Here is an 18,684-nt window from a genome sequence, read left to right as displayed (position 1 = left end):
GCTTTATCACTCTCTCTGCATCTTCTTTGCTGATCTTTTCCATTGGCCTTTACTTTTTTAATTTATCGCACTGTCAATAGCTGTTTGTAATCTTTAAAGGTCCCGTGAAGTGCTTTGAAATCTGCATTTTTATTAGATGTTTGATGTAATCTCAACCAAGACATGAAGAGAGGGTGGGACGTAATGTAGCTTCTCACCTTTAAAAAAACAGCCAATAGCGTTTAGTTTGACCACAGCTCTGCCAGTGAGAGAGCTCAAGTGCATCAAATGTGAAGCCTCTTGAAGGGGGCGGGGCATATCAGATACTAGAGAGAATTTGATTGGTTATGATGTGACGAAAAACTGAAGTATGAGGTAATGTGATTAAAATAATATCAGTTTTATATCTCCCTAGACGCAAATTTTGTTTCTGTTTTGGAGCGCAGTAGCTTATAGATATCCTAAAAACTAACGACACTGATACAAACATCTAAAAAACGTTATTGGGATTTCATGGGACCTTTAAAATTGAGACTTTTCTGATTTTAATCGTTTTCTGCACTAAACTTGAAGTCCTTCTGTAATTTCTGTAACACTGATAACATACTATCTCTCAGATGAAAAGTGTATATTTATACTGGATCTCCATTACAGATGAGTGATGTTGAAGCCGGCGGAGCGACTGTTTTCCCTGACTTTGGTGCTTCTGTTTGGCCCAGAAAGGTACACACACTCTATTGATATTTTATAATAAATTGTATAATGTCGGGCGTCATGGTGGCCTCACAGCAAGGACACTGGTTCGAGTCACTGTATCAATTGGCATTTTTGTGTGGAGTTTGCATGTTCTTCCAGTGTGGGTTTTCTCCGGATGCTCCGGTTTCCCCCTCAGTCCAAACACATGCACTATAGGTGAATTGGGTGAGCTAAATTGTCATTGAATAAATGAGCGTGTATTGTGTTTCCCAGTCATGGGTTGCAGCTGTAAGGGCATCCGTTGTGTAAAACATATGCTGGATAAGTTGGCGGTTCATTCCGCTGTGGCGACCCCAGATTAATAAAGGGACTAAGCCGACAAGAAAATGAATGAATTGTATAATGTCATCGGTAATATAATTGCCTCTATAATATATTAAGTCAGGGGTGTCAAACTCAATTCCTGGAGGGCCGAAGCCCTGCACAGTTTAGTTTCAACCCTGCTCCAACACACTTACCTGTAGGTTTCAAACAAGCCTTAAGGACTCAATTAGTTTGATCAGGTGTGTTTAATTAGGGTTGGAACTAAACTGTGCAGAGCTGCGGCCCTTTTGGAACTGAGTTTGACACCTGTGTATTAAGGTGTTACACCTAAAAAAATCTAATAGGCTTATAGGGGACCTATTATGCTTCTTTTTACAAGATGTGAATTTTTATCTTAAAATACCAAACAAATAATGTTTTATAACTCTTTGAAACTCAATCCAAATTGTGTTATTTTGATGACTGTCACTTTAAATTCAAATGAGATTGATCTTTTCAAAAGAGGGCGGAGCTATAAATGCCTGTGTGTCAGCATAGTGGCAGATTCAAAAACATCATTATGCTAATGAGGGAGAGATGGTCACTAGTAGGCGGGGCTTTCCCCCTCTGATGACTCGTACAAAGGGAGAATGTCAATCAAAGTGTTTTAGCAGACTGTTTATATCAAGTGTGATGATAAAAAAACACAGTTAATTTATGTTTACCATTATAAGCTGACTATATCCACACACAACCTTGTTTAAATCCCTTATAAAATGATTTTTGCTTAATAGGCTTTAATATATTGTATTGATGTTGCAGGGAACAGCAGTGTTCTGGTACAATCTCTTCAGAAGTGGGGAAGGAGACTACAGGACAAGACATGCAGCCTGTCCTGTGCTAGTAGGCAGTAAATGGGGTAAGTGCACTAAATTTTTACTACAGATTATTGTGTAGTATATACAGTAGACATTTATACACACACACACACACACACTTATCGGCCACTTAATTAGGTACACCTGTCCAACTGCTCGTTAACGCAAATTTCTAATCAGCCAATCACATGGCAGCAACTCAATGCATTTAGGCACGTAGACATGGTCAAGACGATCTGCTGCAGTTCAAACTGAGCATCAGAATGAGAAGAAAAGGAATTTAAGTGACTTTGAACGTGGCATGGTTGTTGGTGCCAGACTGGCTGCTCTATAGAGTATTTCAGAAACTGCTGATCTACTGGGATTTTCATGCACAACCATCTCTAGGGTTTATAGAGAAGGGTCTGAAAAGAGTAAATATCCAGTGTGCAGCAGTTCTGTGGGCGCAAATGCCTTGTTGATGCCAGAGGTCAGAGGAGAATGGCCAGACTGGTTCCAGCTGATAGAAAGGCAGCAGTTACTCAAAAAAGCACTCGTTACAACGAACTAGTAAGGTGTACCTAATAAAGTGGCCGGGGAGTGTGTTTTCTGGCTGAAATTAAACAAATGAGTTTCTCTAGAAGAAAAAATATTATAGGAAATACTGTTAAAAAATTCCTTGCTCTGGTAAACATCATTTGGGAAATATTTGAAAAAGAAAATGCACAGGAGGGCAAATAATTGTAATCTTGCATTAATTTAACTATGAGTTGCTGATGTGGCAATAAAAAAACAAACCCTGCCACTGTTACATAATTGAATATGAAAGTAAACAAGGCATAAAATGTGGTTGTTTTAAGCGCATCAGATGTTCACAAACCTTACAAGTTCCTCTTGTCTTTCAGTTTCAAACAAGTGGATCCACGAGCGAGGGCAGGAGTTCAGACGGCCGTGTGGCCTGACGGAGGTGGACTGATCAGGGATGATGAACGCAGTATATTACCCACAGTGCCTTGACTCTGCACACACACAGAGATAATCACACTCTCCACATTCATCCATACGTGATGTCCGTGAGGGATTTCAGGCTTTATTTTGTGTGTTTGCATTCTCCAGTCAGGTTCACCCGGGGAATCGTGTCATTGTTTATGTAATGCTTAAATTATTGTCCTGTTCTAGTGTTTATTTTATATTCATGTATGATTTGCAATAAAAATATAGAAATTTATGTGTTTCTTTGCTTGCATATTCATTTATTATTGAAATAAATAATGTTTTACATTATTTAAGAATAGTTTCCCAAGTCGTTCAAGAATCATTGCTGTAAACTTACTCTTGGTTTACTTGTGTTGAAATAGAAAGCGTGGGTGCCTGAGCGTGCAGAGCGCAAGCCTGAAGATGCAAGTTCAACTCTGCAGCAAGACCCTTCTCCAAAATTCTGGTTCATATCAATCTTTACATTTTTTCAGATAAAGACTTCACTTTGTAAAGTCAATAATTGAGAGCATTAGATTAGTTAAACAATGGTTGAGAATGTTGCACCATTTTTTACAAAATTCAACTATAGCCCCTTTCACACATTGTATGTGTGAACAGGCCCTTTTTGAAAATACCGGTAAATTCGTTCTGGCTATTTTCCGGAAAGTGAAGTTGTAACATTACCAGCAATTTGCCGGAATGCTGCGCTGTGTGAATGCAGATGGAAGATTGCCGTAATAAGCGCGTGCACGTCTAGAACGTGCTGATGTGAGACGTCTGCTTAAGCCAATCAGAACACTCAGACGCATTTACGTCCGCGCGGTTTGGGAGCATAAAAGCCTTTGAATATTTTTCCAGACACATTTAGCTGCTAGAAGTTAGTCAGATCACGTTTATATGTTCTTCTTAATGCCAACCGTGTAATTAATCATCGATGAGATGCTTATGATAAGCCGTTGTTTGTTTACCTTCAAGCTTTGCGTGTGCCCGTGAAACAGCCTGTGAGCAACAGCACACACACATATTATGAACATCTCGACATGCGAAAGTGATCCTGCGAAAGTTGTTCGCAATATTGATCATCCACAGAGTTTGTAATTTAGTCAAATGTTTACAAACACAAGCGCAGCCGTTTAAAGCTCATTTGTGGTGAATGATGTCAGAATTTACCGGTATTTTGAAATGGATGTGTGAATGCTCTTTTCCGGAAAAATTCCGTATCGTCCTCGTCTGTGTGAACAGCGCTTTTTTGAATATACCGGTAAAGTCGTTCCGGAAATTTTCCGGATATTTACCGGTATCACTGTGTGAAAGGGGCTAATGCTAGGATGAGATAATTAGCCCTTTCACACAGTGATAACGGTAAATATCTGGAAAATTTCCGGAACGACTTGACCGGTATATTCAAAAAAGCGCTGTTCACACAGGCGAGGACGTTACGGAAATTTCACACAGAGCATTCACACATCCATTCCAAAATACCGGTAAATTCTGACATCATTCACCACAAATGAGCTTTAAACGGCTGCGCTTGTGTTTGTAAACATTTGACTACATCACAAACTCTGTGGATGATCAATATTGCGAACAAATTTCGCAGGATCACTTTCGCATGTCGAGATGTTCATAATATGTGCGTGTGCAGGCGCTCACAGGCTGTTTCACAGGCACACGAACGTAAACAAACAACGGCTTATCATAAGCATCTCATCGATGATTATTTACACAGTTGGCATTAAGAAGAACATAGAAACGTGATCTGACTAACTTCTAGCTGCTAAATGTGTCTGGAAAAATATTCAAAGGCTTTTATTCTCACAAACCGCGCGGATGTAAATGCGTCTGACTGTTGTGATTGGCTAAAGCAGACGTCTCACGTCAGCACGTTCTAGACGTGCACGCGCCTATTACCGCAATGTTCCTTCTGCATTCATACAGCACAGCATTCCGGCAAATTACCGGTAATGTTACAACTTCTCTTTCCGGAAAATAGCCAGAACGAATTTACCGGTATTTTCAAAAAGGACCTGTTCACACATACACACCTTTCTGTAGGTCTGTATGTGTGAAAGGGGCTAATAATTGATTCTTTTTGGATTCACAGTCCTCATAGTATTTAAGAATTTCTGTAGTACTCACTAAGTGTTTGGGCGTGTAGCTCCATTCAGACTTTTTTTTGTCATAATACCAACAGTCTTTGTTCCTTCCATTTGTTTTAGCGTTTCCCTAGTCGAGATTGTGGACATGAGTACTTGACCTGGGAGTAAAATCTTCTCTGCATCACCTGTACTGGATGTGAATGTAGCAGCTGTTTCTTCATCTTGCTAATCTCATCAAAAGACATCTTGTTAGACGCTGACAGCAGGGGCTTAATAAATCACGTTGAGTAATGAAGTTTGCCCTGCGCGCTCGCGGTTTTAAAAACCTTTTTGGTGCGTTAATCTTCTCAGTAATATTATTCAGAACTTGATCTTGTCAACTTGAACAAATTCAAAAGATATCAATCAGAAACTGGGATTTCTGAGCACACAAACACACATATGTAGGTGAATAAGCAACCAAATAAGGCTCGGGTGAACACAATAAGCAAGCACTTAATAGACTAGGCTGTAACCGCCCCTATACCCTTGAATAGTGCAGAAACCATAGTGGACATTCTGAAGTGTTTATGTGAATGCTCATCACAACATGAATTTTACTTTGTTTTCATGTTTGTGTGTGTGTCTACGTGTTTTTGTAACATATCAGTACACAAATCTGCATAATGACATGGGTTTGACACAGGAATTACAAAAAGGAGGTGAAATATGAGGACATTGGTGACGTCCTCATTTCTCCAAAAGCTTATAAATCACACAGGATGAGTTTAATCAGAGAGTAAACCTGCTCACAGTTTACTGTGATGGTTGGGTTTAGGGGTAGGGTGGGGTGAGGGCAATATTATATACGGTTTGGACAGTATAAAATGAATGGAAACCTGTGTAATGTTCCCACTTTTCACAAAAACAAACGTGTGTGTGCGTGTGTGTGTGTGTGCGTGTGCGTGCGTGTGTGTGTGTGTGTGTGTATTTTACTTTGTTTTCGTGTGTGTGTTTGTGTGTATGTGTGTGTGTGTGTGTGCACGCGTGCGTGTGTGTATTTTACTTTGTTTTCATGTGTGTGTTTGTGTGTATGTGTGTGTGTGTTTGTCCATCCAACTTAAAAATATGTGGAAGAATCTGTGTGTGCATAAACCCAAACAGTTATCAAATTGTTTTCTCTGCCATGTCTCTGTTATAACCGCAGTTAATCTACTTACTTAAATGCACTGCGCTGCTGTACTGTGAGTAAATGAACTATTCGTAATTATAAAAATAAAGTCAACCTAACAGTTTAGACTGTTTTTTAAAGTAACGTCAACTGGAACAAATTTATAAACTTTGATTTCTAAGTACACAAACTCACATACTTTAGCCAATACGCAACCAAACAAGGCTCAGGTGAACATAATAGGCAGCAACTGAAAAAACTAGGCTGCATCCAAAATCGCCCCTATACTCTTCAGTAGTGCAGAAGCCACAGTGGACATTCTGAAGTGTTTATGTGAATGCTCATCACAACATGTATTTGGATTTTGACTTTAAATACAGTAAATTGCTTTTTACAGTGTGTGTTGTGATTAGCTGCATTAACAACAGGTGTACCTAACAAAGTGGCCTGTGAGTGTGAATATACCAATGCTATCTCACTGCAATTCGTAACTTTTTGATTTAGTGGCTAATTCGTACAATATCATTTGTACAGTTAAGTACGATTTGCTTATTCCCCAATGACAGTTGGGTTTAGGGGCGGGGTTTGGAGCCACACCTCCTTTTAAAAATTGCATGACTGAACTCTGAATTAGCCACTAAACTGACAAAACGCTAAATAGTTCAGTTTCCTCATAAAATCAGGCTGGAATATACAGTACAGTCTCTGTGATTACCTGTTTCTCAATTGGATTTAACGCTGTAAGCACATGTATTTGTTGCAACCACAGTTCAAACATCTGGGTGTGTGTTACCTGGTGTTATTATCTGGGTTATGTTCTGTCATAGGAGATCATCTAGGCAGACCAAAACACAATTAGCCGTAATCTGTTTTGTCGAGTGGTGCAACTCACCGCACTGCATCATTAGCACACAGTCTAGTTTTGGATTGAACAGAGTAAAACTGAACACTACATGTCTGAAATGGAAGCTAAGTGGATGATTTTGCTGCTGTCGACATGCTGGACGTTCTGTGGGGCGGTAAATGAGTTTTACTCTTCAACAGGTTAGTCTACTGCAAAAAGTGTGTAACTGAGTGTTTATATACATACAAAAATATTTGTATACACTTAAAAAAATGATCACCGAAAAAAAAGGATGTCTGCAAAATTGTTGCAAGCAATTTATATGTGTTGAATTTAAACAAACAAATTAGATTGAGTAATGTTCAACTTATTTAGTTGGTTTAAATAAATTGATAACAACCACTTAAATTAAAATGATTTATCCAAGGAGTCACCTTCGAATAATTTTGTTCAAAGATGTTTGCTTTTTGGTCAAACTACAGTAGTTGTTAAATGTTGCTTAACTACTACAATTGCTGCTGTAGTAGTAGTAGTTGGTGTAGTTTTTTAACGACAGTATTACTATCATTGTTGTGACTCCTTTGTTTCTGTTTTAATTATATATTATTTGCTTAATTGATTAATATTTGCTATTTATGACTTAATCATTTCTGCAGTTTTATTATTTATTTTTTCATCTCTGTTCTTAGTTTATTTTTTCTTCCATTTGTATGAGATCCCATGTAATTTGTGTCCCTCCTGCATAATAAAAAAAATGTTGCTTAACTTAAATGTTTTATGTTCAATCCTCTGAGTTAAAAACAACAACTTAATTCCTTCATGTTGTCCTGACACAAATTGATCGATTGTGTGAAACCCAAGATGTTTTACAGTGTTTATACATTTTCCTGCGTTTTCAAGCTACTTATTTAAAATGAGCTGAAACAACACAATTCTTGTAATTTTATGGAACAACTGCAATTTTTATGTTAAATCCACTTAAATTTGTCAAAACCTATTAACTCAATTGATTTGAATTGGGACAACCTAAATGAATTGTTAGCTTATTAGTTTTTACAAATTTAAGTGGATTGAACATAAAACAATTAAGTTGTCCCAAAATATCTCAAGAATTGTGTTTTGTCAGCTCATTTTAAATAAGTAGCCTGAACAAGCAGCAAAAATTATTATTTTTTTTTTGTAAATGCAAACATAATAATTTATTTACTTATTTATGATATGCCATCTGCAGATCATATGACTCGGCTTATCGACATCAGAAAAGAGTTTGCCAGATGTCTTCACGGATATATAGAAGCACTGGAGGGTCAAGTAGACGCTCTGAAAAGGTAAAATGTTCGTTTACTATGAGGGTGTACAGCAGGGGTGACCAACCCTGTTCCTGGAGATCGACCTTCCTGCAGATTTCAGTTGCAACCCATTTTAAACACTGCCTGTGATTATCAAGTGCTGTTCAGGTCAGTAATTGATTCAGGTGTGTTTGATTAGGGTTTGAGCTGAACTCTTTAGGAAGGTCGATCTCCAGGAGCAGGGTTAAGCACCCCTGGTGTAAAGTAAAGTATTGCTTATTCAAAATTACATATAAGAAAAATACAGTAATATGTACAACAACCATTTCACATTGAAATGTAATATTAAACTGGGCATATATTGTGTTGTTTGCATATTTTGTTCTAAAATATTTAGAAATCGGCTGGCCCATTTCTGTGTGGAGTTTGCATGTTCTCCCCATGTTGGCGTGGGTTTCCTCCAGGTGCTCCGGTTTCCCCCACAAGTCCAAACACATGCGCTATAGGGGAATTGAATAAATTAAATTGGCCGTAGTGTATGAGTGCGTGTGTTAATGAGTGTGTATGGGTGTTTTTAAGTGCTGAGTTGCAGATGGAAGAGCATCCACTGTGTGAAACATATGCTGGAATAGTCGGCGGTTCATGCCGCTGTGGCGATCCCTGATGAATAAAGGGACTAAGCCGAAGGAAAATGAATAATTGAATATTTAGAAATAAGTATTTATTTCATTTTAAAGCCTCAGCTATTGTATATTAAGTGTACATTAACTGCTCAGTGTGTGTGTGTGTTTGTGTGTTTAAGTATTAATATCAATGGGCCATCTTAAAGTTACAAGCAAACATTCGTGTTGAAACATTGGTCCTAAATAATGTAATAAATATGTTGGCACAAGATTCATTCATTTTCTTTCGGCTTAGTCCCTTTTTTATCAAGGGTTGCCACAGCGGAATGAACCGCCAAACATTCCAGCATATGTTTTATGCAGCAGATGTGCTTTCAGCTGCAACCCAGTACCGAGAAACACCCATACACACATTCAACTTGGGGGGAAACACAGCACCTGGAGCAAACCCACGATAACACCGGGAGAACATGCAAACTCCACACAGGAATGCCAACTGGCCCAGCCAGAACTCGAACCAGTGACCTTCCCACTGTAAGGAAACAGTGCTAACCACTGAGCCACCGTGCCGCCCATTCAAAGAATATTCACAACACATAATAAAATGGAGAGTTAAATTAAAACAATAAATATTAGCAGGTATTACTCATGAAAGATTTTATAAAGCAGTTTAGTCAAATGTACCTTTAATGTAGTTTTTTTTTTAAGGTGTTTCCTAATCTCTAAGAGAACACTCAAAAATAAACTTCCTCTTTGGAAAAAAAAACCCAGCACAAACATATTGATCATAACATTTTTTGGAAATGTTTTGTTGGCATGCGTATGTGATGATTTTCTCCACAGAACACTATTTTGTTTAGTTTTTTTTTACACTAACTTGTGACCCTTCATGCATGTAACCCTTCGTTTAGTGTTTGATTATTTATTTACTTATTTATCAGGACTCTGAATACGCTTGAGAAAGACTTTGACGACGCTCCTGAAGATCCAGAGAAATTCATCAGCAATCCCCTTGCTGCATTTCAGCTTGTGAGAAAGCTGAGTCGGGTCTGGGCCACGACACAGGAACATCTAGAGGGAAGAAGAAATACAGGTCTGAGGAGAAACACACAAACTGTACAAATGCTGAATATATCATGCAGAAACTGGGATTTCTAAACACACAAACATATTCGAGTTAATAAGAAACCAAACAAGTGTTGCTAGACCAGGGGTCACCAACATAGTGTCCGCGGGCACCAGGTAGCTCGCAAGGATCACATGAGTTGCCCTCAGGACTGTTCTAAAAATAGCTCACCATAGTGTCACTTACCAGTATGCTGCATCTAATAATTTTTGTAGCTACTCTTACTAAATCAAGGTGTAAATTTGAGCTATATATAAAAAAATCTTTACAAATACCTCATATCAGATCAGAGCTAGCTGGTCTCCAGAGCAAAGGTTGCGGGTGCAGTAAAGAGAAGGAGATGATTTAAAAACATGGCAAAAAAATATATATATATAGTTTTCACAGTGAATAGGAAGAAGAGTTATTTTTTACTTAAATTGGTGACAGCAAAGCGGCACAATATTGAGAGACATTTCAGAATGTGTCACACAAGCAATGTTACCATGCTAACCCACACCGGGCACCACACTACAAGTGGAAAAAGTCTGGAAGGTTTGTGAAAACAGCCGTCTTTTTTCACGAGACAGGTGAAAACCTCACCAACAGCAACCGAAACCTCATTTAGAGCTACACATTTTTTATATAAATAATAATAATAATAAAAAAACAAGGCATTTTCAGACAGGAAAGCAAACCTGTGCTTAAAGATGAGAATGGATGTAATTCTCCACTCTCTCCGATGTCCAACTCAGGGCAACTACAATTGTTAGAAGAGTGTTAAAACTGCAGGAGATTTGGTGATAACTTCAGTAAAATCTGAATGTTGATTTATGTTACACAATTGATAATCTGTACAAACAAGGAACAACAGATTAGTGAAAATGTTGTAGAAGTGATCATTTGAAAATGTAAATACTTGCAGAGATATATAAAAAATGAAGTTTTGCACATTGATATTTATGTTTCCTACCCTGATAAATCATTGTTGATAACTATTGTGAGGATCATTAACATGATCAGTGTCTTCACATAGATGAATATCATCAATTATTAACAATAACATACAGTATAATTAAAAGTAAATTGAGCAAATGTGTTATTTGAAAAGTGTGTATCAAACTGGTAGCCCTCCACATTAATTGATACCCAAGAAGTAGCTCTCAGTTTCATAATGATTGATGACCCCTGTGCTAGACATAAAGCTCTACTGTGCGGCCCAGCTCCCCCTCAAAAGTTTTTTTTTTCTATATTTATATATATATATATATATATATATATATATATATATATATATATATATATATATATATATATATATATATATATATATATATATATATATATATCAGGTTTGTAGCCAACCTATTAAAAGCGGTGGCTCTTTTTTTCCAGACATTCGAGGGTTAAATACTGCATTTAAGTCGGATGGTTATCATTACCACACTTTTTGATGGAACAAAAATACTTCCTACATGTTGGTCAAAGTGCAAACTATTTGTTTAATTACAAGTTGTTACAGTTTTATTTATAATGCAATGAGATTTGAATTTTAGAAATATTAAAAATACTTATTTTTAATGCTAATTTATTATCATCCATAATAAAAATGAAAATAAATGTTTTAAATTAAAAACTGTAGCCTAAAGGCAAATAACAAACAGGCCAGCTCGTTTCGTCAGTCAGAATTTGTCCATTCAAATAATAAAAGTCATCTTTTATTGGTTGTTCTTCTTAAAGCCTTCTTCGATTGGTTATTTTCACAATTTATCATGGCATACTGTCAAAAATGGGACAAATGGGGGGTCTTTCGAACTACCCAAACCCCCCTGGCTACGGGCATATATATATATATATATATATATATGTATATACAGTTGAAGTCAGATTTATTAGCCCCCTGAATTATTAGCACTCCTGTTTATTTTTAACAGAGAGCAGATTTTTTCAACACATTTCTAAACATAATAGTTTTAATAACTTATCTCTAACAACTGATTATCTTTGTGATGATGACAGTAAATAATATTTGACTTGATATTTTTCAAGACACTTCTATACAGCTTAAAGTGGCATTTTAAGGCTTCACTAGGTTAATTAGGGTAACTAGGCAGGTTATTGTATAACGATGGTTTGTTCTGAAGACTATCAGGAAAAAATATAGATTAAAGGGGCTAATAATATTGTCCTTAAAATGGCTTTTAAAAAAATTAATAACTGCTTTTATATTAGCTGAATTAAAACAAGTAAGACTTTCTCCAGAAGAAAAAATATTATCAGACATACTGTGAAAATTTCCTTGCTCTGTTCAACATCATTTAGGAAATATAAAAAAAAGAAAAAAAATTTAAAGGGGATGCGAATAACTCTGACCTCAACTGTATATATATATATATAAGTAACAAATAGCCAACATAATTTTGTGAGTGTATCATGCCTTTCCAGATCAATTGATTTGTGATGACTGTTGTGCTCATTTGAGGGTCCTCTTAATTTTTGGTGATTAATTCTCTATGAAGATCAAACCAGTTACATTTGTCATTTTTCACAGAGACTTTAGAAAAGCTGAGGTCCACAGCTCAGACACTCCCCGGCGCAGATGATGTTGACGGTGTCGTGATGGCTCTGGTTCGACTGCAGGAAATGTACAGATTAGATCCAAGAAACATCTCCTTATTTTCTCGTGAGTTTTTGTTTGTGTGTGTGTGTGTGTGTGTGTGTGTGTGTGTGTGTGTGAAGTTTCAGCTCAAAATACCCCATAAATGTTGTTTCAAGAGTTCACACTTAGATGTTGCTTGACAACTGTAAGCAGGTTTGGCATGCTGTCCCGGGAGAGAACCCTGAGCTCGGAGATAGTTGAGCCCAGGGCTCCCGCCAGGTCCATAGAGCATGTGAGGGGAGTACGAGATCAGGTGGTTCTCGAGAGCTCCCCTTTTTGTAAAGGAGAAAAGGAGGAGAAAGGGGGTGGATGGGGGGTTTCTTCGGAAAACGAAGATAAGGGAGTAATATCAAGCTAGGCTACTTATAGTGGGTTAGGATAGATCTGATTGGCTAACTAATGAGTGTAGATAGGTGGCCAGCTGCTGTCAATTATATCACGTGCTCCTCTCGAAATTAGTTTAAAAACTTCACTTAATAACTCTTTGAAACTGACCCTTTTAGGCTTTGTTCCTAATTGGGGTGTTTTAGTGTCTGTCGCTTTAAATTCTAATGAGATTGTGCTCTCTTCAAAAGAGGGCGGAGCTACAGTTGCCTGTGTGTCAGCATAGTGGCAGATTCAAAAACAAGACTAATGTCTTATGCTAATGAGGGAGAGATGGTCACTAGTGGGCGGGGCTTTCCCCCTCGGTTGACTTGTGCAAAGGGAGAATGTCAATCAAAGTGTTTCTGCAATCAAGTGTGATTAATAAACTCATTAAAATAAATAAATTTTGACCGTTAGAAGCTGATTGTATTCACACGCTGTTGCCACACAACTGTGTTTAAACCCCTTATTAAAGTGATTTTTACATAATAGTTCCACTTTAATATTCATGTCACAATATGTAGCAATATTATCTATGCAGTAGCTGGCAGCAGCCCACATATGTAAAAACCACTTGAAAAAAACTTTTTTGTGTCTCTTTATGTTTCACAGATGTAATCTTGATGTTTGCCATTTCAGAAGTGAGCCATAACTTAACACTGGATCCAGATGAAACTTTCCACATCGCCATGATCTCCTATCACAGTCATCGGTTACAGTATGCGCTCCTCTGGATGGAGGAAACCCTCAGGAAACTAGATGAGGGCGAGGAAGCCAGTGTCACTAAAGACGAAGTGCTTTACCAACTGGCTTCATTTTCCCATCAGCTGGCAGTGATTCAGATGCCATCTAGACCAGGTAAAGATGGTTGTAACGCTGAGAGTGAGAGTGATGGAGTTCCGTGTGCAGCTTAATTTTAAGAGAATCTGGTTGATCCTGGTGATCTGGCTGTCTTTTTGTCTTCTGGATTGTTTCTAGAACCCACTAATGGGGGTCTGCTTCATCCTGCGCTTCACAAAAGTTTGATAGAGAGCATCAAGACCTGGGAATGGACTGCAAAATACATCCCTCACACTGACACGGAGAACACATACGAGGCTCTTTGCACAGGAAAAAGAGTTGCGATGGTGAGTAGAAACCTTAATATTGTTATTTTGTTTTGAGTTTGGGAAGTCAGGCGACCAGGTGGCTCAGTGGTTAGCACTGTCGCCTCACAGCAAGAAGCTCACTGCTTCGAGCCCCAGCTGGCCCATTTGGCATTTCTGTGTGGAGTTTGCATGTTCTCCCCATGTTGGCCTGGGTTTCCTCCAGGTGCTCCGGTTTTACAGTCTAAACACATGCGCTATAGATGAATTGCGTAAACTAAAATTGCCGTAGTGTATGTGTGTGTGTGTGTGAATAAGTGTGTATGGACGTTTCCCAGTACTGGGTTGGAAGGGCATCCGCTGTGTAAAAAAAGGCTGGATAAGTTGTCGGTTCATTCCGCTGTGGCAACCCCTGATGAATAAAGGGACTAAGCCGAAGGAAAATGAATGAGTGAATGGAAACTGTGCTATATATTATCTGATTTTAAAAATAAGACAACATAGATAAGTAGCTGGATACTCACATGCAAATCTGATATATGGTAATATATGCAAATTATATACATGACATAACAAGTTCAGTTTTGCTCTGTGTTGGGGTGGGTTTCCTCCGGGTGGCTTTTCCCCACAGTCCAAACACATTGGCCGTAGTGTATGAGTATGTGTGTGAATGAGCGTGTATGGGTGTTTCCCAGAACTGGGTTGCAGCTGGAAGTGAAAATATGCTGGAATTCCGCTCGGAAAACCTCTGATAAATCAGTGACTATGCTGAAGGAAAATGAATGAATGTTGTATTATCATCAGACACCACAGAGAGAGAGAAAATTGGTGTGCAGGTACAGGAGAGGAAGAGGGAACCCGCTGATGCTCTTCAAAGAGGAAGTGGAATGGGACCAGCCGATGATCCTACGATACCATGACTTTCTTTCTGAAGGAGAGATCGACACCATCAAAACACTGGCCAGACCCAAGGTACATGCAGATTTAATATGCTAAATAGACATAAACGCTTAATGTTGTATGATAAAATTGTGGTAACGTTTTACAATAAGGTTGTATTAGTTGATGCTCGTTAACGGCTCGTTTCCAGTACGGTACGGTTCGGGTCGGTATGGGTCACCTTTATCAGGCTTGCGTTTCCTCTACCAAGGGCACCTTTTTGGTGGGCGTGGTGTATGACAGAGAGTTTCAGTCGCATCATTTGCTCGAATAAATATCTACAGTAAGCCTGCACAGGTCACTCACATATCATATGAGAAGCACTTCTCACAAAACAGACGCTTTGTTACTAACTTTTCTATGAACAGGATTTGATTATAACTGCAGATTAATGACAGCGTGAAATAGCCTACTGTAACGTCTGTAATTATATTAAATAAATAAATAAATGAACATATATGAACACATACAGACCCTTACAGTCTCCGATATGTTACCAACTACAGAAGAACTTCACACAGCAGACATTTAGTCCTTATTTAGGTTCAAAAACAACACAAAGTTTAGCCTACAGTGTAAACCTCTTATCTGTGTCTGTAATCTTCAGCAGCACGTTTAGCCTCTGTTAGACAGTCACTCCATCATTCTGAGTTCATAATAGTCCAAAAGGTGATGGTAATAGTTAAACAAGGCAGTTTGTTCACATTTGCTGAAGAAATAATGTGCTTCTTTTTTTCCGACTTCTTTTTTTCCGCGCTTCACTCTCGCGTTTGTCAGTGTCTGACAGGATCGGGTTTCAAAAGCTTGTCATTAATCAAGCCCACGTTATTATCATCAGTTCAAGAAGTTTGTTATTTTAGATATAGACGTGCGGCAAGCGCAAGCAAGAAAGTGAAAACGCTCGCGCTTCAGACTGGCTCGTAAAAACTACGAGGCACAGTGTAGATTGTGTTCTACTCCATGGCTTTGTGGCTGTTCATCAAGACGATGACAAGGTATGTTTGAGCCTGGATTGACCATGGCTCGTTATTATATATATATATAAATATATATATATATATATATATATATATATATATATATATATATATATATATATGTATATATATATATATTATGCTGTAATCTCTCGGCTGTGTATTTTAAACATGGCAGCTCTTTTATTTTCATTCTGGCTTGTTGCGTAAGCGAATTACGTATCTCTGTAAACCAATATCGTACAGCTGCGCGTCTAGCTCCACCTTTTGGTACCCTTTCTCGTGTTTGGTACCCTCAAAAGGGTGCTGAAAAAGTGGTATGGTACAGTTCGGTTCAGTACGCCTTTTGACAGTGGAAACGGTCATAAAAGCGTACCAAACCAAACCGAACCGTACCACTCAGTGGAAACAGGGCAATGCTAACGCTAATGCTAACATAAACAACCAAAGAACATTTATTATAATATATTTATCGCTTTATTTATTTATGTTAGTTAACATTACTTAACAGAAATAGTTAACTCATGGTGCATAAATTTGGATGTTAGTAATGCATTAGTAAATGCTGAACTATGATTAATAAAGGTTGTACAAGCATTGTTCATTATTAGTTCATGATAGTAAATACATTAACTAATGAAACCTTATTGTAAAGTGACTGACCCATAACTGACTATTGCTGATTAATAATAAACATCTAATTAAGATGATTTGCATGTATTCTGTCATGTCTAACACAACTCTAATGTCTGTTTTAATGTAGCTTTCCAGAGCTCAGGTCATTGATGCAGTCTCTGGGAAAAGGGTTTCTGCTGCGTCCCGTGTGTCACAGAGGTACTGTACGCCCCTCCACGCCATATTAAAATGTCATTTTATCCCAATAGTGTCTTTCCAGAACTCTATTCTTCTTTTTTTTCTCTTATAAAACATAAAAGCTGGTATTTTAAAAATATTTTAATTGGAAGTGGTTTTTAATTCCCAACATACTTCAAAATATCCTCTTTATCAAAGTGCCCTTTGGTGGACAATATATGCCATTTAGAATGCACCATCACTGAATATTGTTTGTCTGTTTGTATTATTTTGTTGAAAAAGTCATGGCTTCCAAACCAAAGTGCTCAAAACTGGCCTCTTCAAAAGGCCCTTCAGCATGGTGGATTTTGAAAAATAGAACTGATGGACACTTCAAGGCTTGATCCTTTAAGCTGGGAAGTTGTTTGGTGTCACAAACTGCCCTCAGTTCGGAAGGGCTCATCTCTATGCTCTGACCCCTACAAAGGGCCCTCCCAAGGGATTAGGGCATTGGGTTGAGACCTTCTGAATGGAACCCAGTGACAATATTTCAGTTGTGTGGCAGCTGGTATGCATATAGTCAGCCTTTAGTGCTCAAAATTAATAATTCCATTGTTTATAATCAGACTTGATAAAAGCAGTCTGGAGAAACACTTTGATTGACATTCTCCCTTTGTAAGTGTCATCAGAGGGGGAAAGCCCCACCCACTAGTGACCATCTCTCCCTCATTAGCATAACATGTTTGTCTTGTTTTTAAATCTGCCACTATGCTGACACACAGACATTTGTTGCTCCGCCCTTTTTTGAAAAACACAATCTCGTTTGAATTTAAAGCGACATTCACTAAAAAGAAGCTGAAACACACACACGCACGCACGCACACACACACACACACACACACACACACACACACACACACACACACACACACACACACTAGGGACATCAGAGACTTATTTTATCGTGCAAAATGGGGCATAATAGGACCTCTTTAATGTCTGTCCTCTTCATTATACATGTGTCAGTGCGTGGCTCTATGAGGATGAAGATCCTGTGGTCACTCAGGTCAACCAGAGAATCGCTGATGTCACTGGACTGGAGCTACAGACAGCGGAAAGCCTCCAGGTATTCACAGTCCTCATGAGGCTGCATATATATATATATATAGGGGCGACGCAGTGGCGCAGTGGGTAGCACGTTCACCTCACAGCAAAAGGGTTGCTGGATCGCTGGTTCGATCCTCGGCTCAGTTGGTGTTTCTGTGTGGAGTTTGCATGTTCACCCTGCGTTCGCGTGGGTTCGCGTGGGTGCTCCGGTTTCCCCCACAGTCCAAAGACATGCGGTCCAGGTGAATTGGGTAGACTAAATTGTCCATAGTGTATGAGTGTGTATGTGGATGTATATATATATATATATACAGTTGAAGTCAGAATTATTAGCCCCCTTTGAATTTTTAAAAAAATATTTCCTAAATGATGTTTAACAACATCAAGGGAACAGCAAGGGAATTGCTTGCTTGACCATTCTAATAAACTTACATTTGGATTATATATATATATATATATATATATATATATATATATATATATATATATATATATATATATATATATATATATATATATATATGATAAGCCTTTTTTAATTTTCTACTTTTTAGGTGCTAAAGATGTACCTTTGAGGATAAATATGTACCTTTGTAGCTTTCGAAAAGGTACTACCCCAGCTTTTTTTATTAAATTTTTTATTTTCAGATTGCAAATTATGGAATCGGAGGCCAGTATGAGCCACATTACGACTCAAAGGTAGAAAACTCTATTATTGTGTTAACATTTTTTAATTTATATGTGCTATTGCTGTGCTAATGCCACTTGAAATCAGTGTAATCGAGGATCTACTGTGCTTTATTTCAATTGATTTATTTCTCCTCAGTTGACAAATG

The 18,684-nt window shown here is 38.0% G+C and overlaps 2 protein-coding genes across 19 annotated transcripts in view; both read left to right on the top strand.

The window, feature by feature from the left end:
* The window catches only part of p4ha2 (procollagen-proline, 2-oxoglutarate 4-dioxygenase (proline 4-hydroxylase), alpha polypeptide 2), a 30,380-nt gene extending 27,317 nt beyond the window's left edge, over positions 1-3,063 (top strand). For all 16 annotated transcript variants that reach the window (XR_015519502.1, XR_015519501.1, XR_015519500.1 and 13 more), the window contains 3 exon segments: positions 634-702; positions 1,801-1,897; positions 2,741-3,063. Coding sequence is in view for 13 of the 16 variants with exons in the window: in NM_001007285.1 (NP_001007286.1) it covers positions 634-702; positions 1,801-1,897; positions 2,741-2,811 (237 nt within the window). In the remaining 3 variants the exon portion in view is untranslated.
* Positions 2,911-18,684, top strand: part of LOC110438249 (prolyl 4-hydroxylase subunit alpha-2) — a 17,858-nt gene continuing 2,084 nt past the window's right edge. Inside the window, exons 1-12 of one of the 3 annotated variants that reach the window (XM_087301942.1) lie at positions 2,911-3,276; positions 5,033-5,194; positions 8,138-8,234; positions 9,760-9,911; positions 12,475-12,606; positions 13,588-13,806; positions 13,927-14,075; positions 14,838-15,005; positions 16,713-16,783; positions 17,768-17,867; positions 18,497-18,547; positions 18,675-18,684. The exon at positions 18,675-18,684 is cut by the window's right edge and continues 50 nt beyond it. In XM_087301942.1, the coding sequence (XP_087158068.1) occupies positions 8,143-8,234; positions 9,760-9,911; positions 12,475-12,606; positions 13,588-13,806; positions 13,927-14,075; positions 14,838-15,005; positions 16,713-16,783; positions 17,768-17,867; positions 18,497-18,547; positions 18,675-18,684 (1,144 nt within the window). In that variant the 5' untranslated portion in view covers positions 2,911-3,276; positions 5,033-5,194; positions 8,138-8,142. Of the gene's footprint in view, positions 3,277-5,032; positions 5,195-6,458; positions 7,107-8,137; positions 8,235-9,759; positions 9,912-12,474; positions 12,607-13,560; positions 13,807-13,926; positions 14,076-14,837; positions 15,006-16,712; positions 16,784-17,767; positions 17,868-18,496; positions 18,548-18,674 lie in introns of those variants that run through there. The other 2 variants (XM_087301941.1, XM_087301940.1) reach the window with 2 other exon arrangements.

This window comes from Danio rerio, chromosome 21, assembly GCF_052040795.2.
Source record: "Danio rerio strain M-AB ecotype USA chromosome 21, GRCz13ab, whole genome shotgun sequence".
NCBI lineage: Eukaryota > Metazoa > Chordata > Actinopteri > Cypriniformes > Danionidae > Danio > Danio rerio.
The sequence above is the reverse complement of the archived record's forward strand: the minus strand, read 5'-3'. Positions and strand labels throughout refer to the sequence as shown.